Source organism: Natator depressus, chromosome 13 (assembly GCF_965152275.1).
Source record: "Natator depressus isolate rNatDep1 chromosome 13, rNatDep2.hap1, whole genome shotgun sequence".
NCBI classification, from domain to species: domain Eukaryota; kingdom Metazoa; phylum Chordata; order Testudines; family Cheloniidae; genus Natator; species Natator depressus.
Window position 1 is genome coordinate 36,923,282 of NC_134246.1, and position 27,739 is coordinate 36,951,020.

At 51.7% G+C, this 27,739-nt stretch overlaps 1 protein-coding gene and 1 long non-coding RNA gene across 3 annotated transcripts in view; one reads left to right on the plus strand and one right to left on the minus strand.

The window, feature by feature from the left end:
• Positions 1-897: 897 nt before the first annotated feature.
• Positions 898-6,252, minus strand: LOC141997536 (rano class II histocompatibility antigen, A beta chain-like). The gene is made up of 6 exons (XM_074969916.1): positions 5,977-6,252; positions 5,313-5,579; positions 4,715-4,984; positions 4,334-4,621; positions 3,781-3,885; positions 898-3,385 (listed from the first exon to the last, which is right to left on the minus strand). The coding sequence occupies exons 1-6, from the start codon at positions 6,044-6,046 to the stop codon at positions 3,258-3,260; spliced, it is 1,128 nt and encodes a 375-aa protein (XP_074826017.1). The 5' UTR covers positions 6,047-6,252; the 3' UTR covers positions 898-3,257.
• Positions 6,253-6,459: 207 nt separating this feature from the next.
• Positions 6,460-27,739, plus strand: part of LOC141996976 (uncharacterized) — a 28,214-nt gene continuing 6,934 nt past the window's right edge. Inside the window, exon 1 of one of the 2 annotated variants that reach the window (XR_012641666.1) lies at positions 6,460-6,493. This is a non-coding gene — a long non-coding RNA (uncharacterized LOC141996976). Of the gene's footprint in view, positions 6,494-22,435; positions 22,511-27,739 lie in introns of those variants that run through there. The other variant, XR_012641665.1, reaches the window with a different exon arrangement.

Below are 27,739 nucleotides of genomic sequence, written 5' to 3' on the forward strand. Positions count from 1 at the left end.
CTGGTCCCTCCCTCCGCTGTCCTGACAGCTACTCACCACTCTGCTTTGCTCGGCACCCTCTGGGATGTATTGATGTCCCACCACGTAACACAGCTCTCAGTGATTTCAGCTGTTAGTGGGGAAGTCTCATGGCTAGTGCAGACTGAGAAGTCTCTTGCATCAGAGACACTGTCCCAAAGCAGGTCTAATGCTTAGGCCTGGTTATCAGTGATTTCAGCTCTATTGGTCTGCAACAAGACTCCCCCTTGAGTCTCAATCAGCTCTGTTATTACACAGTGGAAACAGGAAGGGTCAAATGATGTCTAGGACCCTTAGGGAGGACCCACACCACCAGGTACAAGTACTTGTCCACACCCTCTCTCAACTCCACTGAGCTTTGGCACCCATGTCCCCTGCCTAGCGAGTGCAGTTTTGCTGAGATTGAGTCCTTAGTCAGGGTGTGACGGGGTCCCCCGGGTGCAGCCTGGACTGTGGGACTGCTGAGCCCTCCAAACCCACCAGCCTGGGCTGCCTCTCACACTGTGATGCTGATTTCAGGCTACAAGCCTCTGGCAGGCCCTGCACTTACACAGCCATCCACAGGCAGGGACACACCCAGCTGAGGTACATGAATGATCCCCAGCCATTCATGAACCATTAATAAAGAGGCTTCAGCCAGTTTCCCCCAGCTCACCAGTCTTGCATCCCAGAACTGTCCCATCTTGCATTGGTCAGAGGCCTGGCCAGGGTAAGTTCATTACCTAGTTCACCACTTCATCAAAGGAAGTGGACATGCACCAGCCTTTGTAACCTGAGCTGAGATTTCCCCAGGCACTTTAACGAAAACACACTCTTTTAGTATCAGGGGGTAGCCGTGTTAGCCTGTATCCACAAAAACAACAAGGAGTCCGGTGGCACTTAAAGACTAACAGATTTATTTGGGCATAAGCTTTCGTGGGTAAAAAACCTACTTCTTCAGATGCATCACGCGCAACCACACTTACACTTCAAAGTGTTGCCGCGGGAGTGCTCCCGCGACAGCGCTTTGAAGTTTCCAGTGTAGCCATGCCCTAATCAAGATTTGAACCAAGCACCCTAACAGATGGTACAAGCAGGTTACATTCCCTCAATACACAGGCTAGGACAACCTTCCAACCTGGGACCAAACTTCCCCAGTTCAAAGTCTTTGTCTTCCAGACATGCTTCCAGGTGCTGAGATGGGAGTGGAGGGAGAGAGAGAGGCCAAGTGATGATGTCATTCTCCCTCTTTTATACCTTCTTCCAGCTTGCTGGAAAGATCTTTTCTGTGATTTGGGTTAGTTCACCCCCATGGCATACATGCCTTCTCTGAGAAGACTCTGGGAGAGTGAATTGGGTGTTGATGAGCCATTAACAACCATCTGGCTGGTGATGGCTACTCCTTTGCTGTAACTGAAAGGCTGGCTGTGGGTGTTCCCAACCTGCAACATATTTCAGTGACAGCAATGCTTCATAACTCCACGTACAATGATAGCACACACAATCCAACAAGATGTTAATGTTCAACAGATCAAGACTTTTGAAATGATACCTCACAAGGAATACTTTGTATGACACGTATCATAATTATATGACAGTGTGAATATGGGGATTCCATAGTACTTTGAGGTACAGAGTGTCACACAGGGAATGCCACGCACAGTTCTGCTGCCCTTGATTCACACAACAAGGATAACAACCCTTTAGTACCCCTGTGCCAATAACAAAGTGAATTGTGATCCAACACCAGCCAAAAGTCATCATATACCAAAACCATCCCCATCATGCTGAGCACCTAGGCAGGGGGTATGTGCCCATCCAAACAAGGTTGGTTCCTGAAGTCCTCTTCGCCAGCTCATCACTAGATGTCAGGGGAGAGCTCATTCAGACCTTACATCGGCTAACGTGATTTTATGGCACATAAAGGGTAACGGTTTGGGTCTGTGGTCACCTATGCAAATCGGTGAGGATTTTTATCAAACCTTCCCCAGGAAAGGGAGTGTAAGGTTTGGGACGATTTTGGGGGGAAAGACGTTTCCAAACGGGCTCTTTCCCAATTATATACCTGTTAGACGTTTGGTGGTGGCAGCGATAAAGTCTAAGGGCAAAAGGTAAAATAGTTTGTACCTTGGGGAAGTTTTAACCTAAGCTGGTAAAAGTAAGCTTAGGAGGTTTTCATGCAGGTCCCCACATCTGTACCCTAGAGTTCAGAGTGGGGAAGGAACCTTGACACTACCATATAGGTTTTTACTTGCTAATGACATTTACTTGACACAACGGCTAAACAGAACTTTTGGATAAGAATGTTATATTTATGACAGGTAGTGATATGAAAATGGAAAAAGAATAATTGTATTAAAACTAAGCAATTATATAAACGATTGAAATGCCCTTGATTAAAAACAAATCCAACAAGTAGCTTAGGGTTACAGCTATTGAAAATATTGTTTCACAATATTTAGTTGATTAACATGCCAAGTGTAAAATTTCACCAGTCTGCAGTGTCACGGAGTGTGGGGGAGTCCAGGCCCGGCACCCCTCTTCCTGGGATTCACTGAGACTCTCAGCCAGCCAGTAAAACAGAAGGTTTATTGGACAACAGGAACACAGTCCAAAACAGAGCTTGTGGGTACAACCAGGACCCCTCAGTCAAGTCCTTCTGGGGGAGCAGGGAGCTTAGACCCCAGCCCTGGGGTTCCCTGCGTTCTTCCACCCAGCACCAACCGAAACTAACTCCCCCCCAGCAGGCTCCCTTCTGCAGCCTCTGTTCACGTTCCTGGGCAGAGGTGTTACCTCCCCCTCCCCGTCCTGGCTCCGGTTACAGGCTCTCAGGTCTCCCATCACCAGGGCACATTCCCAGGTCAACACTCCCCCCTCTCTGCTGCGTCACATCGTCACATGCAGTCAGTGGGGTTTGGTCAAAAATGGTTACAAATTACTCAAAGGTTTTGTGGTGGATAAAGAAGGAAACTTTTAAAATGCATGAGCCTGCCAAGGTGGAGTAGCAGTGAAACTGAAGGCAGCTTGGTGGAACCGGCAGGGGAGCCAAGATGGCTGGGACTGGTGTGTCGCTCAGGAAGCAAGGTGACAGAGATATGCTGTGGGAACATGACTAAGCATTTGAACAGAAGCGAGCAGGAGAAGTACTTGATCCATTAAATGAGCGATATGTGATCCCCCAGCACATCCCCTTCACCAGGGATGCTCCATGTAGCTCCAGTCAAATCCGATGGCCCTGGCACAGCCGGCTCTGAGTCTGGTCACTTGGTGGCATCTGGGCAAGAAGATGCTGTGAACAAGGAGTTTCCTGCTGGCTTAGCTGTGGCTGGAACAGAGTCGAGAGTCCCTGGCTGTGTCTGTGCCGGGCGATATGGCCCCTTCTGGGCCCCTGCAGGGGAAGCCAAAGCAGGAATTCACTCATCTTGAGACTCTGCCATCTGGGGCTTGGTCCTGACCCCCTGCAGCGAAGGTGTGTGAGGGGGGCAATGGGGATCACAGCTGGGACAACTTCCCACAGTGAGGGTGTGTGTGGTGGGAACAATGGGGATCACATGGGGGGCAGCTTCTCACAGCCATTACCCCTATGTCCATCCAGGGCTCAGCACAGCGCCCCTGCAATCTCATGCTAAGCAGGGCCAGGCTCATAGTGCAGGATGGGGACTCAGCAGGGGGCACCATCCCCTCCTGGTTCATGCTGGCCCCAGGGCAGTGCTAGGGGGAGCCTTGCTGCAGGGAGAGGGACAGGAGCTTAGAAGGGAGCACTGTGCAGGGGGCATCACTCACCTGGCTTCCTCATCAGGTACCAGCCCAGGGCCACGACTCCCAAGGCAGCAAGGATGCACCCAGCAATGATCGCCGGCACACCAGCCTGCCCTGTGACCTGGGGATCTGGAAATTCCCCGAGACAGACTAAGCCATGGGCCCACTGAAGCCCCTGCGCCCCTGCTCCCCACCTGCTCCCTGCCCAATAACCCTGGGCTAGCATCACCCCTCCCACAGCCAGTTTGCCCCACCAGTCACCACCCTCCTTGTGTCTGCCCTGCAACTAGATATCCTTCTTTCTGCCTCCCCCTCCCGGTCTGTGAGGCCCCCAGTATCCCTTCTCTTCTTCCCCTCCCCTCTGAGCCCCTCAAAAGACTTCTCTCCACCTCCCCTTAGTACCTCTCTCTGTCTACCCATCCCCTGGTGCCCCCCAAAACTCCCTCTTTGCATTTCCCACCCACCCCTCCCCCCTACCCTTTGTGTCCACCTCCCCCATTCCCCTTCCCTCAGTAGGAGGTGCCCCATTTCCAGCTTCTCCCCACTGTTCCCCATGCTCTGCCCCCCCCATACTCACCCCAGGTCACCCTTAGCGGGTCGCACCCCAGGCTGCTGTGTCTCACCACACACACATGTTCTGCAGGGCCAACCCCCTCCTGCCCCAGCTCGATGGACACCTGGATCTGGAAGGTTAGGTCCCCGTTGGGCAGGATGCCACTGGTCAGCTGCTCCCCATGGACCACCTGGCCCCCCCGCTCCCAGATCACCTCGATGTCGCGGGGATAGAACCCCGTCACGTGGCAGACAAGGCGGCGCGGCCGGTCCTGGGTCCCTGGGACAAGGGCCACACGCACTGTGGGCTGGGCTGGGGGGAGAGTGAGAAAGGGTTATTATTCACAGGTAATAGGATAGCAGGGGACTGCGGATTGGGAGTGAGGAGCACTGGCAAAGCTGTCACCTGTCTTCTTAGCGATGAAAGGCAGAGTGGATTCGATAAAGAACCTGCAATGCTGGGGCTGGATGAGGTTCCACACAGTGAAAGTCTCCCCTTCACGGTTCCAGCGCTCCGCCACTCGCCAGGCTGCCGGGTGCTCCGAGAACCAGCGGTTCTGGTCGGACTGGTACCGCAGCACGTCCTCCCCGTTGAGGGAATATCTCGTGACGGCTCGGACAGCACCGGTGGCATCGTCCAGCTCACAAGTCTTCAGGATCTGCATGTGGTAGGGCTCTGAGGGCAGAATGGCTGTGTGAGCAACTGAGCACAGAGCTGACACCTGGGGCCAGACTGGGGGAGAAGTTCTCATGCCTAGAACCCAGGAGTCCTGACTCCCAGCATGCCCTGCTCTAACCCACTAAACTCTGCTGCCTCCTACACTCAGGGAGAGAACCCAGGAGTCCAGAATCCAAGCCCCCTCCACCACTCTAAACACTAGGTATCAGGGAAGTCACTCCCCTCTGGTGTACCCTTCCCCCAGCTCCCTCCTACCTCCTTTGAGCTGCCCGCCCATCCCTTTCCAAAGCCAAGCCAAGCCAAGGGCTGGGGCTCAAGGACTCACCTGCCTGTGGGGAACTGGCGTTCACCTCCTGCACCAGGGCCTGGTACTTGGTCTCTACCCAGGAGTCCCAGGCCATGCATGCAGCATTGCCTGCACTCCAGAACTCCTGGTTGGCCGGGTTGTAGCCACTGCGGGGAGCCAGCCTGCCGGTGTTGCTGTCATAGGTTGAGCGCACCAGGCCATCCACCCTCATCACATGCAGCCGCTTGGGCAGACCAGGGGCCGCCCAGGGGGAGATGAGCTGGAGGTGGGAGAGATGGTGAACCCCTGTAGGAAGGAGAAAGACTTCAATGGGAATGGGACCCAGACATCTGGGACGGCAACCCAAGAGGGCCCTGCAGCACCCAGCTCTGGGGAAAGAGACCCGGATGGGAATGGGACCCCAACATCTGGGACAGCGACCCAAGGGGCCCCCGCAGCCCGCAGCCCCCAGCCCTGGGGAAAGAGACCCGGATGGGGATGGGACCCCGGCATCTGGGACAGCGACCCGAGGGGCTCCTGCAGCCCCCAGCCCTGGGGAAAGAGACCCGGATGGGATGGGACCCAGACATCTGGGACAGCGACCCGAGGGGCCCCTGCAGCCCCCAGCCCTGGGGAAACAGACCCGGATGGGGATGGGGATGGGGGTGGGACCCCGGCATCTGGCAGAGCAGGAGTCACCTACCAGCCAAGGTGGCAGAGCAGAGAGACAGGATCCAGCAGGAGACCAAGGCAAGCCTGGCCCAAGGAGCCATCGTCCTGGAGGGGAGGGGACGGGCCGGCAGCTCCGCAAGGCGAGGCCGGGAGCCAGGGCCCAGAGCGCTGGAGCGGGCACGGCCACCCCCTCCGCGCAGCTCCCGGCTGCTCTGCAGGAAACACCCGCGGGGAAACCCAGCGAAGTTCAGCAGCGACAACTCCCTTCCCCGCCGCCAGGGGCGTCACAGGGGCAGCGAGTCACGTGGACCGGCGGTGCCCGGGCTGCAGCAAAACCAGGAGCTGGGCGCCCGGCTACACCGACGTACGGGCCGGGTCCCTCCCGCGGCCCCGCCTGCCGCCCCCTGCAGCTCCGCGCTGCGCTCCCTGCCCGGGCGCCGGGGCAGGCGGAGGCGGGGGCTGCGCCTGCGGGGAAGACGGGGAGGAGGGGCATGGCAGCCCCCCGCACACACCTGGACCTCCCTGAGCAGCAGTCTGGGGGGGCTTGGGTGAGTGTCGGGCGGGGGGGCCGGGGCGGAGCCCCCTCCCCTGGAGCTCGCTGCTGCCGGCGGCGAGAGGGCTTGGGGGAGTCCTCCTCTCTGGCCCCCTGCCCCAGCCCCGGGGCATCCTGCCTGCTGCACCCCAAACTCCCCATCCCTGACCCAGCTCCACACCCCCTCCCGCACCCCAACCCCCTGCCCCAGCTCAGAGCCTGCACCCAGCACCCAAACTCTGCCCCAGAGCCCGCACCCCTCCTGCACCCAAACTCCCTCCCAGAGCATTGCCGGGGGCAGGACTTGGACCCATTCTGGACACCACCAAAAATTATATAAACCTGCAACCCCTGAGCAGAGCCCCTGGGCGTGAGGCCGGCAGCTGGGATCCTGTGTGTGCTGCGATGCCAGGTGGCAGGACAGTCCCAAGTGCCGTGGCAGCTGGAACCCCATTGATAGGCCGGCAGCCGGGATCCCCGAGCACGGGGCCAGCAGCCGGGATCCCAGGCACGCCAGGATGCCAGGTGGTAGTAGAGCCCCAGGTGTGGTGGTAACCAGAACCTCGCTCACAGGCTGGCAGCCAGGACCCGGGGCAAGCAGGGATGCTGGATGGCAGCAGAGCGCCAGGTGCAGCAGTAGTCGGAACCCCAGGTGCGCCAGGATGCCTGCCGGCAGCAGAGCCTCTGCCATGGGGCTGACAGCGGGGACCCCGGACATGGGGGCACCCCCCCCGTACCCTCCTGCACTCCTACGTCCCCGAGTAAACGTTTAACCATGTAACCAACAGAATTTTGATGGGTAACACGGTTACTGTTTTTACGCGGTTTTTACATCCCTAGTTTAAAGTGTTTGTCTTCCAGATGTGCTTCCAGGTGTTGAGGGGATAGGGAGGGGGGAGAGGCCAAGTGATTATGTCACTCTCCCTCTTTTTAGACTTTCTTCCAGCTGTTAGAAACATCCTTGCTTTGATGTGTGTTAGTCAGCACCCAGGCACTGCCTTGTCTGAGAAGTCTCTGGCATAGTGTATTGGGTGTTGATTAGCTGTTAATGCCCGTTTGGCTATTGATGGCTACTCTTTTGTTGCAACTGAAAGACTGGTTGTGGGTGTTCCGAACCCCACAACATATTTCAGTAACACATACAGCAATGATCAGAGGGGTAGCTGTGTTAGTCTGGATCTGTAAAAGCGGCAGAGTCCTGTGGCACCTTATAGACTAACAGACGTATTGGAGCAGAAGCTTTCATGGGTGAATCCCCACGTCGTCAGATGCATGTAGTGGAAATTTCCAGAGGCAGGTATAAATATGCAAGCAAGAATCAGGCGAGGGATAACGAGGTTAGTGCAATCAGGGAGGATGAGGCCCTCTTCTAGCAGTGGAGATGTGAATACCAAGGGAGGAGAAACTGCTTTTGCAGTTGGCGAGCCAGTCACAGTCTTTGTTTAACCCTGAGCTGATGGTGTCCAATTTGCAAGTGAACTGAAGTTAAGCAGTTTTTCGTTGAAGTCTGGTCCTGAAGTTTTTTTGCTGCAGGATGGCTGCCTTGAAATCTGCTATTGTGTGCCCAGGGAGGTTGAAGTGTTCTCTACAGGGTTTTGCATATTGCCATTCCTAATATCTGATTTGTGTCCATTTATCCTTTTATGTAGGGACTGTCCAGTTTGGCCGATGTACATAGCAGAGGGGCATTGCTGGCACATGATGGCGTAGATTACATTGGTGGACGTGCAGGTGAATGAACTGGTGATGGTGTGGCTGATCTGGTTAGGTCCTGTGATGGTGTCGCTGGTGTAGATATGTGGGCAGAGTTAGCACCGAGGTTTGTTGCATGGATTGGTTCCTGAGTTAAAGTTGCTATGGTGCGGTGTGTAGTTGCTGGTGAGAATATGCTTCAGGTTGGCGGGTTGTCTGTGGGGGAGGACTGGCCTGCCTCCCAACGCCTGTGAAAGTGAGGGATCGTTGTCCAGGATGGGTTGTAGATCACTGATGATGCATTGGAGAGGTTTTAGCTCAGGACTGTATGTGATGGCCAGTGGAGTTCTGTTGGTTTCTTTCTTGGGCTTGTCTCGCAGCAGGAGGCTTGTGGGTACACGTCTGGCTCTGTTGATCTGTTTCCTTATTTCCTCGTGCAGGTATCATAGTTTTGAGAATGATTGGTGAAGATCTTGTAGGTGATGGCCTCTGTCTGAGGGGCTGGAGCAAATGCGGTTGTACCTCAGCGCTTAGCTGTAGACAATGGATCGTGTGGTGTGTCTGGGATGGAAGCTGGAGGCATGAAGGTACGTGTAGCGGTCGGTGGGTTTTTGGTATAGTGTTGCGAATTATACCTGATAGGTCACGTGCAGTTCGAGTCTAGGCTGAGGCACACGAACCAAAGTCCACAACTGCAGAGTTCCCAAAGACATTAAGTTTATTACGCTCGAGCGTGGTGCCCCCCTGCTAGTCAGAAGGGGACCCCGAATGCAGGTTATACAAAGATTATATACCTTTTAGCAAAGCATGTTGCCCTCGTGCATTGGTAACCTTAGCCAATAGACAAACCCTTTCCTTATCTACCTCCTATTCCTGCTAGGTACATTCCCCATGCTAAACCATTACTTCAACTACACAGCATGGCCCTAAAGCAATGCATCAGTAACTTTTCTTATCAGGATGGGAGGCCCACAGCAAAAGGCCAGGAGGCAGGGAGTTAGGAACAGACAAAGAACAGAAACCAGGAGTCGAGACAGGCTGGAAACAAGGGGGGGTTCACAGGAATGCAGTATCTAAGGAACACTCCTCCTGGTGCATGATGTGCTTGCTCTTAGACAATGGTGGGCCCCAAACCAAAATGGAGTCACATATGCTAACTTTTCCTTAACAGTCCCCCCTTTTCTTTTCTACGTCAGTCAGCTATATCGGGGCTGAGTAACCGCGATGCAGGGTTAGCAGTTGCCGACAGCATAGACTACAACATTGTAGGCATACAAACAATAACACAAAAGCAATAACAGCCAAAAGGATGAAATACAAAATACGCCGTCCCCAAGCCCCCACATCCGGTAGCCATGAGGTGAGCCAGTTCCAGGCCTCCTGGAACCCAGTGCTGGTATTGTCGAGGCTGGCGTGGTGGAATAGGGCTGCCTGCTGCATGAGGATGTGGATGTCAGTTTCCACCCTGTGATGCTGATTTACAAATACACAACAGCTTGAGTTAACCAGAGCACCAACCCCGCCCTGGTTTGCAAGGAGATAGTCCAGGGCTAGGCGGTTTTGCAGTGTAGTTTGGGATAGCTGAGTGACTTCAATTTGAAGGGCAGCTAAGGCGTCTGCAGTGGCATTTGCCATTAATTCCAAAGCAGCTGGAATGTTAACGATGGCTTTTTCTAGCTCGCTTACTCCTAACCACGGCAGAAACCATTGCGCAAAGGAGTGAAAGCCTGTGGGCCGTTGAGAAAGAGGGTTTAAAGGAATACTTCGTTGGTTTCTCCATACTAGATTGTGGATCTCTCCCTGGGTCAGGTTCTGGTGTACTGTCATGGCGGGCACTATAGCCCCTAAGGCACATGAACCACACCATCCTGCCGGGAGAACCTTATAGGCCGTGTGATTGCATAACCAATACCAGCCAGCCCCCTCAGGAACTGGCCACGGGGCCCCAGAGTAGGTGGAGAGGCCTGCCACACCAGAGCTCATCTGGGTGGTGTCCTTGCACCCCAAAAAATTCCCCACAAAAACTGTATTTTCCCTGCCCTTAGGTCGTGACACACATAAAGCATAATTACCTTGGGCCACCATATCAATCGACCATCTTTGGATCGTAACATTCCAGTTAAATGTAATGTTTGCCCATAGCTTAGCTTGGAGTGTTCCATTAAGAGGGATAGGTACCCCTACCAACGGGACCCCCTGACCCAAATCTGTGGGGGTATGAATACAAACCCAACACTGCGTTCGATTTACACCCTGTTTGATAGCACGGGTTAAATTCAAGAAGCTATTGCCCTCTTATTCTTGTCCTGGACTTGGGAATAGGGAGAGGACCCCCCCAGGCAAACCATACCAATGTCGGCATCCTCCTCTGTACCATACAAAAAACAACACCACCAATGTAAGTCTAATAAACAGGAACACAAGAAGTCCTGGTGGGCTGTAAAGGTCCCAATAGCTGGAAAGCTCAGTCCATGGGTTGGTCGTGGCGTTCATTCGTGAAGTGGCTCGTCCGATGGCTTGTCAGGGTCAGGTGGGGGTTCCAGCGCCAACTTAACGTAGCTATGATGGATCCAGGAACCTTTACCTGCAACCCTAAGGGTGCAGTTTGAAACAATTGAGCTTCAAACTGGTTGTCAGTCAGCTCCTTTTGCAGTCTGGCAACATTTCTGGCCAAAGTTTCATCTCCATCCAAGAGGCTAGCATGTGCAGGAACATAAGTTCCCGGGACTAAAGCTGGTCTCCCAAACAACACCTCAAACGGGGACAGGCCTAGGGGCATGCGTGGGGTTCGTCTTATGTGCCACAAGACTATAGGCAAGGCATCTGGCCACTTAAGTCCGGTCTCCTTACAGAACTTTGCTACCATTGTCTTTATTGTTCGGTTCATGCGTTCCACCTGACCTGCAGACTGGGGGTGGTACGGAGTATGCAATTATCGGATAATCCCCAAGCACCAGTACAATTCCTCCAAAATCTTTGCAGTAAAGTGTGAGCCCCGATCTGAATTGATGACTTCAGGGACACCAAACCTGGGTACAATGTCTTTCATTAGAAACTTTACCACAGATCTTGCGTCTGCCCTTCTGGTTGGTATTGCTTCAGGCCATCCGGAAAGTTGGTCCACTATAACAAGGAGGTGGTGAAACCCTGAGCTTTTAGGCATTTCTGCATAGTCCATCTGCAAGCGTTTAAACAGGAAGTTTGCCCAGGGTCTCCCCCTCTTCGAATCGGCATCGAGCCAAGTCTTAGCAGAGAAGGCCAGGCAAGTAGGGCAGGAGCCGAGAGCCCGCTTCACCGCTGGATAAACATGGGGCGCTGCCCAAGATTTTAGTATAGCAGCTGCCGTGCCCTGGATACCAGCGTGACCCAAGGAATGAAAATAATAAGCAGCTGGGAGTAGATAACGACGGGGGAGAATAGGTTTGTTCCCGATTCACCAAACCTTGTCGGGGCCCTCGGATCCCTCCCAGCGTTTCCAGTCTCGAAGCTCCTCCGGGGATACGTCAGCAGACAACAGCGTCCACTCAGCAGGCGGGAAGGGTGGATCCAGGGGGAGGGAAGCCGAAACTAGGAGGGGCTGTAGAGCTGCAGCCTTCGCGGCTGAGTCAGCCAATGCGTTGTCCTGGGATACAAAAGTGTTAGGCTGCCTATGCGCATAACCGTGAACCACCGCCACCTGGCAAGGGGCCTGAATGGCTTCCAAAAAGGCAGAAATGAGAGGGCCATTCGCGATTTTTGTGCCTGAGGAGGTTAAAAATCCTCGTTGTTTCCAGAGCTGGCCCGTAGCATGACAAACGCCAAAAGCGTACTTAGAGTCTGTGTAGATAGTAACAGTCCTTCCCAAAGACAACAAACAAGCCCGGGTCAGCGTGTATAACTCTGCACCCTGGGCGCTGAAGGAAGCTGGTAGGGGGGCAGCCTTGATAACGTCTGCCTGAGAGGTAATCGAATAGCCCAAGACCCGGTGGCCATCTAAATAGTACGAGGACCCATCGGTGAAAAGGAGTAAATCGGGCTTGGTTAAAGGGGAGTCAGCTAAATCCGGGCGAGGCTTACCATCCTGCGCGACGACATCCAGACATACGAGGTGAGGGGTACCGTCCTCCGGGAGGGGTAGCGTCGTGGCTGGATTGAGGACGTTGCAGTGGTGTAAAGTAACGTTGTCAGCAGCCAACAGGATTAGTTCATATTTATGAGCCCGCTGTGGAGACAATGCCTGTGTAGAATGTTGTTTTAAGAGAACCTCAACCTCGTGAGGGACCCAGACAGTCAGAGGGTGCCCCAAAACAATCGGTCGCGACCATTCAACCATGGCAGCAGCAATCGATCGCACACAGGAGACAGGGCCCTGAATGACAGGGTCCAGCTGCACTGAGTAATAGGCTATGGGGCATGGGCGATCCCCCAGATATTGCAAAAGGATGCCACTGGCCACCCCCTGGTGTTCGTGAGTGAGAAGAGAAAATGGTTTACTGTAATCCGGGAATCCCAAGGTGGGCGCAGAGATCAGAGCCTTCTTGGTAGATTCAAAAGCGGCTTCCATTTCCGGGGTCCAGGAGACAGGATCGGGGGTCGATGTTGTGGTGGCCTGGACTAGGGGTTTGACCAGTTCCCCAAAGGCCACTATCCAGGGTTGACAGAACCCCGCAGCCCCCAGGAAAGCCCGTAACTGCTTTTTTGTAACCGGGCGTGGGCAATCCCGGATTGCCTGCACCCTGTCAGGAGAGAGTAAACGCTCTCCGGGCCGAATCACACAGCCTAAATAAATTAACTGATCTTTGCACAGCTGCAATTTGGATGGAGATGCACGATGACCCTTATTGGCTAGGGCAGTAAGCAAAACAACAGAGTCAATTAAACATGCATTATAATCAGAGGCAGCAATTCATAGATTCATAGATATTTAGGTCAGAAGGGACCATTATGATCATCTGGTCTCACCTCCTGCACAACGCAGGCCACAGAATTTCACCCACCACTTCTGTGAAAAACCTCTCACCTATGTCTGAGCTATTGAAGTCCTCAAATCGTGGTTTAAAGACTTCAAGGAGCAGAGAATCTTCCAGCAAGTGACCCGTGCCCCATGCTACAGAGGAAGGCGAAAAACCTCCAGGGCCTCTTTCAATCTGCCCTGGGGGAAAATTCCTTCCCGACCCCAAATATGGCGATCAGCTAAACCCTGAGCATATGGGCAAGATTCACCAGCCAGATACCCAGGAAAGAATTTTCTGTGGTAACTCAGATCCCACCCCATCTAATATCCCATCACAGGCCATTGGGCCTATTTACCATGAATATTTAATTACCAAAACCATGTTATCCCATCAGACCATCTCCTCCATAAACTTATCAAGTTTAATCTTAAAGCCAGATAGATCTTTTGCCCCCACTGCTTCCCTTGGAAGGCTATTCCAAAGCTTCACTCCTCTGATGGTTAGAAACCTTCGTCTAATTTCAAGTCTAAACTTCCTGGTGGCCAGTTTATATCCATTTGTTCTTGGGTCCACATTGGTATTGAGCTTAAATAATTCCTCTCCCTCTCTGGTATTTATCCCTGATATATTTATAGAGAGCAATCATATCTCCCCTCAGCTTTCTTTTAGTTAGGCTAAACAAGCCAAGCTCCTTGAGTCTCCTTTCATAAGACAAGTTTTCCATTCCTCGGATCATCCTAGAAGCTCTTCTCTGTACCTGTTCCAGTTTGAATTCATCCTTCTTAAACATGGGAGACCAGAACTGCACACAGTATTCCAGGTGAGGTCTCACCAGTGCCTTGTATAACGGTACTAACACCTCCTTATCTCTACTGGAAATACCTCTCCTGATGCATCCCAAGACCGCATTAGCTTTTGCACGGCCATATCACATTGGCAGCTCATAGTCATCCTATGATCAACCAATACTCCAAGGTCCTTCTCCTCCTCCGTTACTTCTAATTGATGCGTCCCCAGCTTATAACTAAAATTCTTGTTATTAATCCCTAAATGCATGACCTTACACTTCTCACTATTAAATTTCATCCTATTACTATTACTCCAGTTTACAAGGTCATCCAGATCCTCCTGTAGGATATCCGTGTCCTTCTCTAAATTGGCAATACCTCCCAGCTTTGTATCATCCGCAAACTTTACTAGCACACTCCCACTTTTTGTGCCGAGATCAGTAATAAAAAGATTAAATAAGATTGGTCCCAAAACCGATCCTTGAGGAACTCCACTGGTAACCTCCCTCCAGCCTGACAGTTCACCTTTCAGTAGGACCCGTTGTAGTCTCCCCTTTAACCAATTCCTTATCCACCTTTCAATTTTCCTATTGATCCCCATCTTATCCAATTTAACTAATAATTCCCCATGTGGCACGGTATCAAACGCCTTACTGAAATCTAGGTAAATTAGATCCACTGCATTTCCTTTGTCTAAAAAATCTGTTACTTTCTCAAAGAAGGAGATCAGGTTGGTTTGGCACGATCTACCTTTTGTAAAACCATGTTGTATTTTGTCCCATTTACCATTGACTTCAATGTCCTTAACTACCTTCTCCTTCAAAATTTTTTCCAAGATCTTGCATACTACAGATGTCAAACTAACAGGCCTATAGTTACCCAGATCACTTTTTTTCCCTTTCTTAAAAATAGGAACTATGTTAGCAATTCTCAAATCCTCCACATATTGAAATAGGACAGACGAACTAGGAAGACAATATCTTTTAAATCCTCGATGAGAATCCGGGAAAAAATAGTGGGGGATCCTGAAAACCTTTGAGGAAGACGTGTCCACCTTAGCTGCTGGCCCTTCCAGGTGAACACGAACAAATATTGAGAATTGGGGTGCCAAGGGGTACTGAAAAATGCTGCACGCAAATCCACGACAGTAAAACAAGTGGCTGACTGAGGAATCAGTGTTAGAATGGTGCTTGGATCAGGGACAACTGGATGGGGGGCTATAACATAACCATTTATAGCCGTAGATCCTGAACAAACCGATAGACTGGACGCCCGTCCGGTCCCTGTTTAGGCTTCCTTACAGGAAGAATGGGAGTATTACAGGGCGAACTGCAGGGGACTAGAACCCCCTGAGTCAAATAGCTGTCAATAAGAAGTGAAATGTCCTCTTTCACCTCCCTCGGCCAGGGGTATTGTTTTACAGAGGGAGGCGGTCCATCCCTTGTTTCCAGACTAACTGGAACGGCTGATTTAAGAAGGCCGACCTCGGTTGAATTCGTGCTCCACAAACTGTGTGGAACACTGGACAATTCAGAGGGGACATCAGGAACAGGGGTAACCGATGCCATAAGAGAAGCAACAGCCGAGTCCGGGACGGACATGCGGAGCCCCTCGGGGGCACAATATATGTGCGCCCCCAGTTTGTTCAGCACATCCCGCCCAAGAAGGTTCACGGGACCCTCTGGCATTACAACAAATCTATGTGAAAACTTTAAAGAACCAAGCTCAACAGGGATAGGGTAGGATAGGGGAGCTGGGCAGAGATTGCCCTCTATACCCTGTACCCAAACTTTGGTATCGGAAAGAGAGCCCGGAACAAAAGTTAAAGTGGAGAGGGTGGCCCTGGTATCTACTAAAAAAGGCACAAGCTGTTCCCCAACTTTTAGATAAATTTGCGACTGTAACCCCAATTCCCATTCCAACTCTCCCAAGGTTCCCAAAATCTCCGCCCCTAGTCACTGGGGGTCAACAAGGTCCTGGGGAGTGTTAGGGGGATACCACTGAGGGGCCTGAGGGGAAAGGGAAGAGTCACTTCTTGGTTGACCCTGCCAAGGAGCCCCTCTTGGAAGCAGGGGGCACTCCCTCTTCCAGTGTCCTGGTTGTTTGCAATAATTACAGTTCCCATTTTTCATTCCCCCCCCCAGCCTTCGCCTCTTCCTGTTCCGCGTCCCCGCCCCCTTCCTCTCATACCGCCGCACCCCTGCCAAGGTTGGTTTCCGAAGGGAACCTGCAATGCGGCTGCCAACATACTTACTTCCTCCTTCTTTTGCTTACGTTTCTCTTTAGCTTTCTCCTCGTCCCTGCCATTGAACACAAAAGTGGCCAGCCAAACCACCTCATGCAGGGGTTTTCCTGACCAGTCGGGAACATGCTTAGAAAAATATTTTTTTATGTCTGAGGTTGCCTGATCAACATAAAAGGAGACCATCATAGGCCGGTTTTCCTCTGCCTCAGGGTTTATACCACCCCCATAGACACGAACCTGTTTGGACAACGGGGCCAAAAAGGCAGAGGGGTGCTCATTGAGCTCCTGCTGGCATTCGCGAATTTTAGACCAATTAGCTGTTTTACCTCCAGCTTTGCGTATAGCCTCTAAAAGGCCATTTTTACCGCCACTTAAACTGGCCATGCCTTCATTGCTATTGGGATTCTAATCGGGATCCGTCAGGGGCCACAGAGTTCGGGTATTATCTTCTCCGGCCCAACGCCGATTGGCATCCAGGATGGAATATTTTTCTTCGGGGTTAAAGAGAGTGTCCAGAATTACCTGAACATTTCCCCATGTAGGATTGAACGCGGTAAATACAGACTGAATAGTTTGCAGAACCTTTTCCGGATCGTCACGAAGCCAGGGCATCTGCTGTTGCCAAGTAACCAAATCATTCGGGCCGAAGGGCCGGTGGACACGGGGGAAAATTATCTGCTCATTGCCAGCCTGATCATGGCTCACAAGGGGTTGCTGGACAAGGGGAGCCTGCAGAGCAACGGGTGGGTCACTAGCAGGCCTATACAGGTCGGAGGGTGGCAAACAAGGAGGCAACGGACACAAATCAGAAAGCCGAGGATAAGCAGGAGGAGGGGCAGAAGAAGGCATAGCACAGAGCCGGGCTGGAGACCCCTGAGACAAATAAGAGAAGGAGGAAGAAAGAGGACGTCCTTCCGCACGCGCATAAGCCCAGTTGTCCCATACATACCAATAATCCATCTGGGCTGAAGCTTTGTCCTCCAGCCTTTTCCTAAGTGCTGTTAATTTTTCCCCATCAAAGGACCCATCCGGTGGCCATTCGAGAGGTGTTTGAGTTGTTAGTGCTGGCCACTCAACCTTGCACAAGATTACAGCTTTCTTTTTATCTAACCCATGGGTACCAAAAAAATTCCTCCAATTTCTCGAGAATTTCAGCCAAAGGGGTCCCCTTACTTACACTCTGCCGAGAACCCATAATGGGCTACCAAAAAGGACACCAAATGTGCCACCTTATCACCTAAGTGACGGCTCACACTCCCGCTCCTCGGAGTTCTCAAAGGTGAACTCACCCTGTGCCGGCTGGAGCTGTCCGAGAGGAGGAGTGCGGTCTCGCTCGTCGGGGCGAGCCTAGAGTCCCATCTAGGTCGCCACGAACTGTTGCGAATTATACCTGATAGGTCACGCGCAGTTTAAGTCTAGGCTGAGGCACACGAACAAAGTCCACAACTGCAGAGTTCCCAAAGACATTAAGTTTATTACGCTCGAGCGTGGTGCCCCCCTGCTAGTCAGAAGGGGACCCCGAATGCAGGTTATACAAAGGTTATATACCTTTTAGCAAAGCATGTTGCCCTCGTGCATCGGAAACCTTAGCCAATAGACAAACCCTTTCCTTATCTACCACCTATTCTTGCTAGGTACATTCCCCATGCTAAACCATTACTTCAACTACACAGCATGGCCCTAAAGCAATGCATCAGTAACTTTTCTTATCAGGATGGGAGGCCCACAGCAAAAGGCCAGGAGGCAGGGAGTTAGGAACAGACAAAAAACAGAAACTGGGAGTTGAGACAGGCTGGAGACAAGGGCGGGGGGGGGGGGTTTCCCAGGAATGCAGTATCTAAGGAACACTCCTTAGTACATGATGTGCTTGCTCTTAGACAATGGTGGGCCCCAAACCAAAATGGAGTCACATATGCTAACTTTTCCTTAACAATAGGGTGCTGTTAACGTGACCATCACTAATTTGCACCATGGTGTCTAGGAAGTGGACCTCCCGTGTAGATTGGTCCAGGCTGAGGTTGATGGTGGGGGGGAAGCTGTTGAAATTGTGGTGGAATTCTTCCAGGGTTTCCTTCCCCTGGGTCTAGATGATGAATATGTCATCAATGTAATGTAGGTAGAGAAGGGGTGTGAGTGGACAAGAGCTGAGGAAGCATTGTTCCAGGTCAGCCATAAAAATGTTGGTATATTGTGGGGCCATGCGGGTGCCCATAGCGGTACCACTCGTCTGGAGGTATATTATCACCTAATTTGAAATAACTGCGCGTGAAGATAAAGTCACAGAGCTCAGCAACCAGTTGTGCTGTGGCATCATCAGGGATACTGTTCCTGACAGCTTGTATTCCATCTGTGTGTGGGATGTTTGTGTAGAGGGCCTCTACATCCATGGTGGCTAGGATGGTGTTTTCTGAAAGATCACCAGTGCATTGTAGTTTTCTCAGGAAATCAGTGGTGTCACAGAGATAGCTGGGAGTGCTGGTGGCATAGGGTCTGAGTAGAGGGTCCACATATCTGGGCAGTCCTTCAGTGAGAGTGCCAATGCCTGAGATAATGGGGTGTCCAGGGTTTCTGGGTTTGTGGATCTAGGGTAGTAGATAGAATAACCCCGGTCGGGGCTCTAAGGGTATGTTGATTTGTTCCTGGGTTAGTGTAGGGAGTGTCCTGAGTAGGTGGTGCAGTTTCTTAGTGTATTCCTCCGTGGGATCTGAGGAAAGTGGCCTGTAGAATTTGGTATTGGAGAGTTGTCTGGCAGCCTCCTTTTGGTAGTCAGACCTGTTCATGATGACAACAGCACCGCCTTTATCAGCCTCATTGATTATAATGTCAGGGTTGTTTCTGAGGCTGTGGGTGGCGTTGCGTTGCGTTCTGCACGACTTGGGTTATGAAGCAAGTGATGCTTTTTTTCCACAATTTCTGCCTGTGCATGTCGGCGGAAGCACTCTATGTATAGGTCCAGACATGGACTCCACATGGACTCCTCCTGAGGGTCGAAATGACAGTCTGGACCTATACATAGAATGCTTCCGCCGACGATGATTCATTCACCTGCACGTCCACCAATGTCATCTACGCCATCATGTGCCAGCAATGCCCCTCTGCCATGTTCGTTGGCCAAACTGGACAGTCTCTACGTAAAAGAATAAATGGACACAAATCAGATGTCAAGAATTATAACATTCATAAACCAGTCGGAGAACACATCAGTGTCTCTGGTCACTCGATTTCTGATCTAAAAGTGACTATTCTTCAACAAAAAAACTTCGAAAACAGACTCCAACGAGAGACTGCTGAATTGGAATTAATTTGCAAATTGGATACAGTTAACTTAGGCTTGAATAGAGACTGGGAGTGGTTGAATCATTATACAAAGATAAACTATTTCCCCTTGTTTATTCCCCCCCCTCCCCCCACTGTTCCTCAGACGTTCTTGTTAACTCCTGGAAATGTGCTGGAAATGGCCCACCTTGATTATCATTTCAAAAGGTTTTCTCTCCCCCCCACCCCACTCTCCTGCTGGTAATAGCTCATCTTAAGTGATCACTCTCCTTACAGTGTGTATGATAAACACCCATTTTTTCATGGTCTGTGTGTATATAAATCTCCTCACTGTATTTTCCACTTTATGCATCCGAAGAAGTGAGCTGTAGCTCACGAAAGCTTATGCTCAGATAAATTGGTTAGTCTCTAAGGTGCCACATGTACTCCTTTTCTTTTTGCGAATACAGACTAACACGGCTGCTACTCTGAAAAGTGTGAATATGGGGGTTCCATAGTGCTACTTTGAGGTACAGAGTGTCACACAGGGTACAAGTACAGCTCTGCTGCCCTTGATTAGCACAACAAGGATAACAACCCTTTCGTACCCCTGCCCCCAATAACAAAGTGACTTGTGATCCAACACCAGCCAAAAGTCATCATTTGGGCAAAGCAGCTCCCTCATGCTGAGCACATAGGCAGGGTAGGTGTGTTCATGCAAACAAGGTTGGCTCCTGAAGTCCTATTCCCCAGCTCACCACTAGATGTCAGATGTCAGGGGAGAGCTCATTCAGATCTTACATCGGCTAACGTGATTTTATGGCACATAAAGGGTAAGGGTTGCTTTATGGAAGGAAAGTGCCTTCCCATGAAACATGGAGTGTTTATAGCAATGGACAAAACAACTGTCGATAAGACATGGTATTTAATTAAAAACCCAAAGAGGCTCCAACAAGGACCCACAATAGCTTGTGTTTTCTTTTTCACATGCGTGCTTTGGATGCAAAATCCAACCGGGCACCAAGACAGATCAGTGAAAATATAAATGGAGCTTCACCATTAACATTCTTAAGGTGCCACAAGTACTCCTATTCTTACCCAAAAGTTCTGTCTAGCTGTGGTGCCAACTATATGTTGATAGCAAGTAAAAACCTATATGGTAGCGATATGAAAATGGGGAAAGAATAATTGTATTAAAACTAAGCAATTGTATAAAAGATTGAAATGCCCTTGATTAAAAACAAATCCAACAAGTAGCTTAGGGTTACAGCTATTGAAAATATTGTTTCACAATATTTAGTTGATTAACATGCCAAGTTGTAAAATTTCACGAGTCTGCAGTCAGTGGGGTTTGGTCAAAAATGGTTACAAGCTATTGAGAGACATTATGGACAAATAAGGAAACTTTTAAAATGCACGGGCCTGCCAAGGTGGAGCAGCAACGAAACCGAAGGCAGCTGGGAGGAATCGGCTCGGGATCAGCGATGTCTGGGGCTGGTGGGTCGCTCTGAAAGCAGCTGGCCGAGAGACGCTGTGGGAACATGACCAAGCGTTTCCACAGATGCTAGCAGCACAACTGCTTGCTCCATTACATGAACAAGGCTTTCAGCCAGAATTAGCATCTTAAGTATATTTTGTAAAGCAACAGATCAAAATACTATTAATAAAGAGCTTTTAAAGGTAGTGCCTTTCCCCCCCATCCACCCAGTTCCCTCCTTCAGCACCGATCTCCTGACATGTTTTGATGCACAGGCCTGGGTTGTTCTGGATCCTGCTTCCCACTCAGCAGGATGTAACTTTTGTATTTTCTTCCCCTTTGAATTTATGTGGCGGGGCCTCCACCCCCATCACTGCTTCCCGGCTGCATCACCCAGGCAGCTTGGGAGAAAAATTCTAAGCACAGGATAATCCCCACTTACTTGCCTGATAGTTGGACACGCCCCAGAAATAACACAAACACACACAATACATTCAACATAGTAATTATATTAAACAAGAGATAAATATAACATTAGAGGGTAAAGCAGTATTCTCAGGGTCACCAGTACCCACGCTGACAAGACCCATAAATTTCCCATCACATGACCTGACATAGCAAATGTAAAATTAGTGTCCCGTTGCTATGCATACTTTGCAGGGGCCCTTGATGACCTGTGACCACGATATCTTAAATGCACCAGCTGATGGGGTTCAGTAAAGCCCAAAAGACTCACAAGTAGGATAAGGTGCTAAGTCCCTCCACAGGTTTAATAAGCAGCAGGTAATAAAACCCCCAACCCCCTGAGTTGAAGACACAGTTCCGGGACTAGGGGGTCCCTGAACAATTTCCCTGAAGGTGAAAATTGTATTTATGGGTCAAGCATCATAAAGTGCCACAACTTCCCAAACGCAGAATGATTGAGATGCCGCCCGGTGGGGTGGGAGGGAAGAGAATAGAAACTGGAAGATCTTGTAGAGGGGGCTGGGAGCTCTGAGGGACAGGGGTGATTGGAGGGTGGGGAACAGCACAGGATGGAAGTTCAACAGAGGTGCCCCCCACCCTGTAAACTCAGTTATTTTGCCCTTATCCACAACCAATCCCCATCCCCGGCCCCTCCTCTTCACGTGGTCTCAGCCCAAACTGATGGCCCTGGTACAGCCAGCTCTGCATCTGGTCACTCTGCATCTGGGAGAGAAAGTGCCGCGGTCGAGGTGCCTCCTGCTTAGCTGTGGCTGAAGCAGAGTCGAGGGTCTGTGGCTATGTCTGCGCTGGGCGGTACGGCCCCGTATGGCCCCCTGCAGGGGAAGCCCGAGCAGGAATGGATTCATCTGGAGACCCTGGCTCACTCCTGCCCCCCTGCAGTGAGGGTGTGTGTGCATGTGGGGTGGGGAGGAGGATCTGATATACAAACCCCACACTGGGACAGAAGGGTTAAAAGACTATATTGGGCCCAGCTAGGCCCGCCCCTCCAACGCAGCAGAGCAAGCTGCAACTGGAGGAAGGGTTGAAAAGGGAGCAGCCCAGCTCAGAAGGGGGAGGTTGGGGAGGAGCAGACCTACCCTGCAGGCTCCTGCAAAAGGAGTCAGAGAAGCCTGGCTGAGACACCGGGGACTGTGTGCTGAGCCCGGTTGGGGCTAAGGTTTGGTTTCCCTTTTACATTGTCTTTTTCCTTGTCTGGGGCTGGAAGCGGAGAGAGCAGTGATGGGAAGTGATGCAGGGAGGGTAATGCAGAGGGTCCACAACCCCCACCCCCACCCTGCCCAAGGGGTCAATGCTGCTGACTCTCCAAAGGCCCTGGGTTGGAGCCTGGAGGATTGAGTGGGTTGGGGCTCAACTAGCACTACTCTCCGTGACGGGTTGGATCACAGAAATCCCCTTGTGGTTGCCAACTGATGTGCCAAGACTACGTCTGCCCCTGCTTTCCCTGCCAGCTGGGACTCCAGCACCCTGTCTTGCTGAGCCAGACACGCCAGTCTGCTCCAACACAGACCCAGGGTCTGAACCACATGCCCCAAAGCTGCAGTCTTAACTAAAAGCAATTTAAGAAGTGTTCCTGTCTTTAACACTCAGCTGCCCAACTCCCAATGGGGTCTAAACCCAAATAAATCCGGGTAAACTCCTATATTCTTCACCCTCTATAACACTGATAGAGAGATATGCACAGCTGTTTCCCCCTCCCAAGTATTAATACATACTCTGGGTTAATTAATAAGTTAAAAATGATTTTATTAAATACAGAAAGTAGGGATTTAAGTGGTTTCAAGTAGTAAGAGACAGAACAAAGTGAATTGCCAAGCAAAATAAAATAGAACACGCAAATCTAAGCCCATTACAGTAATAAAACTGAAAACAGATAAAATTTCACCCTCAGAGATGTTTCAATAAGTTTCTTTCACAGACTGGATGCCTTCCTAGTCTGGGCACCGTCCTTTCCCCTGGCACAGCCCTTGTTCCAGCTGAGGTGGTAGCTAGGGGATTCCTCGTGATGGCTGCTTCTTTTGTTCTGTTCCACCCACTTATATATCTTTTAAATAAGGCAGGAATCCTTTGTCCCTCTGGGTTCCCACCCCTCCTTCTCAATGGACAAGCACCAGGTTAAAGATGGGTTCCAGTTCAGGTGACATGGTCACATGTCCTGTGAGACCCCCAGCCTTCCTTCCTCCCAGCCAGACTCACAGCAAGGCCTGTCTGCAACCAGAGCCGTCCACAGTCAATTGTCCTGGTTGATGGGTGCCAGCAAGATTCCAAGCCACCATTAATAATTACAATAGGCTCTCAGAGTTATATTTCATATTTCTAGTTTCAGATACAAGAGTGATACCTTTATACAAATGGGATGACCACACTCAGTAGATTATAAGCTTTGTAACGATACCTCACAAGAGACCTTTTGCATGAAGCATATTTTAGTTACAATATATTCACACTCATCAACATACTTTCATAAAACAATATAGAGTGCAACGTCACATTCTCCCCCAGGTGAGTGGATGCTAACCATTGGGCCACCCAGCCCACCAAGGACCCTACTACAGGGGGCAGTGGGGATCACATCCGTGGGTGTCTTCCCACCGCCACAACCCCTGTGTCCCTCCAGGGCTCAGCACGGAGCCCCTGGGATCTCATGCTAAGCAGGGCCAGGCTGGTTTGGGACTTGGCTGGGAGACCAAGTGCTGCAGGGTGGGGGCTCACCAGGGGTCTCTCTCCCCTGCCTGTTAATGTTGTCCCCAGGGACCCAGCGCAGCGCTAGGGGGCTCTGTGCTGCAGGGAGCCCGGTGGGGACTCAAGAGGGGGAGCTGTGCTGCACCACTCACCTGGCCTCGTCCTCAGGTACCAGCCCAGAGCCCCGACTCCCAGCACAGTGAGGATGCAGCTGTTAGGATATAGATATTCAGGCCTGTCGGTAAAGGCCTGTACTCGAAGAATTTAGGTGTATTCTTATCACTTGGCTAGTTAGAGGTATAAAAGAAAGAATCAAAATCACTGTCTGCCGGTGTAAGGGCCTTCTCTTACTGTGACAGTCTGAGGCCCTGTTCTTAGGCCAAGGCCTTTGGCTAAGCAGCAGAGGCAGCCATAAGCTGGGAAGCGACCGGTCACATCCTCACATCCCAAACTAGTCACACTGAAAGAAGGTGCTATGGGGCTGTTAGGATACAATCCTGTCCTGATAGTGCCCAGCGCCTCCAGAGAAAGGGAAGTGCCTAGAAAATGTAAAAGGAAACAGCATCCTGTCTGGCAAGAACTCACTTATCAGTAGCTGGGATGTGAAATCCTCATTTCTGTGTTGTTCTATCACTGTAGTCCCCATTTCCCCATTGTTTGTCTGTATAATCTCTGTCTGGTTCTGTGATTGTTCCTGTCTGCTGTATAATTAATTTTGCTGGGTGTAAACTAATTAAGGTGGTGGGATATAATTGGTTACATAATCATGTTACAATATGTTAGGATTGGTTAGTTAAATTTCAGGAAAATGATTGGTTAAGGTATAGCTAAGCCGAACTCAAGTTTTACTATATAGTCTGCAGTCAGTCAGGAAGTGAGGGGGTGGGTGTGTGGGGGGGGAGATGGGAACAGGGAATGGGGGTGGGGAATTGGAATCGTGTTTTGCTAAAGGGGGAAATGGGAACAGGGAATGAGGGTAAGGAAATTGGAATCATGTTTGGCTAAGGGCAGGAATGGGAACAGGGACACAGGTGTAAGGCTCTGTGGTGTCAGAGCTGGGAAGGGGGACACTAAGGAAGGAAACTGGAATCATGCTTGCTGGAAGTTCACCCCAGTAAACATCGAATTGTTTGCACCTTTGGATTTGGGGTATTGTTGCTCTCTGTTCATGCGAGAAGGACCAGGGAAGTAAGTGGGTGAAGGAATAAGCCCCCTAACAGCAGCCAGCAACAATCGCCAGGATAGCAGCCTGGCCTGTGGCTTGGGAATCTAGAAGTGCCCCGAGAGAGACGGAGCCCTGGGTCACCCGAAGCCCTTGTGCCCTTCACCTCTCCTGGGGCCTCCCGGCTCCCCCACCTGCTCTCTGCCCAATAAACCTGAGCTAGCATCCTGCCTCCCCCAGCGGGTCTGCCCCTCTCAGCCACCCCCTGTGGGTCTTCCCTGCAGCTAGACACCCGCTTCTCTGCCTCCCTTCCCTGTCTGAGCCCCCGCAAAACCTCTCTTTGCTTCCCCTCCCCTCTGAGCCCCCAGAACCCCAGCTCTCTGGTTTCCCCTTCCCTCTGAGCCGCCCAGTATGCCCCTCTGCCTGCCCCTCTCCTCTGAGCCAGCCAAAACACATCTTCACCTCCTCTTGCCCCCTAGTACCTCTCTCTGTCTACTAAACCCTGGTGCCCCTCAAAACTGCCCCTCTGCATTTCCCAACTCCCTCTTCCCCCCACCCCTTGTGTCCATCTCCTCCATATCTCTCCCCTCAATGTGAGGCCCCCCATTCCCAGTATCTTCCCATTGCTCTTCCCTGCTCTGCGCCCCCAGTACTCACCCCAGGTCACCCTCAGAAGGGCATCCCCCAGGCTGCTGTGTCTCACCACAAACACGTGCTCCGCAGGACCGACCCCCTCCTGCCTCTGCTGAATGGACACCTGGATTTGGAAGGTGCCGTCCCCATTCAGCTGGATGCCGCTGGTCAACTGCTTCCCTAGGGTCACCTGGTCCCGCTGCTCCCAGGTCACAGTGATGGAGCAGGGATAGAACCCCGTCACGTGGCGGATGAGCTGACCGGTCCCAGGTCCCTGGGACGAGGGCCAGATGCACTGTGGACTGGGCTCAGGGGAGGGTGAGAAAGGGTTATTAGTCACAGGGAATGGGACAGCTGGGGGGTGTGGGTTGGGATTGAGAGGCACCAGCAGATCTAGGAGGTAGCCCAGGCCTGGGACTGCAGGGGGCTGCGGGTTGGGATTAAGGGGCATAGGCACAGCTTTGGGATTGGGAGAGAGGCCAGGGCTGGGAAAGCAGGGAGTTGTGGGTCAGGAGTGAGTGCCACAAGCAGAGCTGGGGAGGGAGCCCACGGCTGGGATAGCAGGGGCTATAGGCCAGGAGTAAGGTGCACCGGCAGAACTGTCCCAGTGCCCCACCCCCTCCACAATCCACCAGATCCAACTCCTCTCCCAGAGCTGGGGAAAGAACTGAGGAGATCTGCCTCCCAGGCCCCCTGCTCCAACCCACCAGATCCCACTCCCCTCCTACAGCCAGGGATAGAACCCAGGAGTCCTGGATCCAAACTCCACTTTTAACCGCTATGTATCCCCCCGGTGTACCCTCCCGCAGCTCCCTCCTACCCAGTCACCTGCTCATCACCTTCCTGAGCCAATCTGAATGCTGGGGTCTGGGGACTCACCTGCCTTTGGGGAGCTGGCATTTATCTCTCACTCCAGGCCCTTGTCCTCGGTCTCCAACCAGGAGTCCCAGGCCAGGCACTCAAAGCTACCTGCTCTCCAGAACTGGTGGGTCTCCTGGTCATCCAGGATGTCACAAGTTCAGGGAGCCAGCCTGCCGGTGTTGCTATCATAGGCTGAGAGCACCAGGTCATTCACCCTCATCACATGAAGCCGTCTGGGAAGGCCGCTTGTGGGGAGATGAGCTGGAGATAGGACACACGGTGAACCCCTGTAGGAAAGAGAGACTGGGATGGGAGTGAGATCCAGACATCTGGGACAGTGACCCGAGGGGGCCCTGCAGCACCCAGCCCTGGGGAAAGACACTGGGATGGGGAACGGGACCCAGGTGTCCAGGAGAACTGGGGTCACTTACCAGCCATGGTGACAGGGGAGAGAGATAGGAGCCAGAAGGAGACCAAGGCAGGTTTGGCCCAAAGAGCCATTTCCCTGGAGGGGAGAGAACGTCAGCTCTATGCAGTGGGGTCTGGGGCTAGGACCCAGAGAGCTGAAGAGGGCACAGCTGCCCCTCCCTGCACTGAGCTCTCTGCTGCTCTGACAGGTGACACCTGAGAGGAAACCCAACCAGACCCACAAGCTTAGCAAAGTTCAATAAAGACAAATCAACTTTCCCTTTCCAATCGTGCTCACTGCTTCCCAGGAAGCCTCACTCCCCACCAGCACAATAAAGCGAGCTGTAGCTCACGAAAGCTTATGCTCAAATAAATTGGTTAGTCTCTAAGGTGCCACTAGTACTCCTTTTCTTTTGACGGATACAGACTAACACGGCTGCTACTCTGAAACCAATAAAGATTGAATAACTCCTGTAGCTTGTTCCAATTGTCTCTGTTACAACATGTTATTATCTTATGGGGAAGTTTTCTGTGAGCACAGAAAACCACTCCTCAGCCATTCCCCACAACAGCTGTTATAATTGGTAGGGACTATCCAGAGACACGGGACTTTGGGGGTGGTTGGGGAGGGAGAGGATGGAG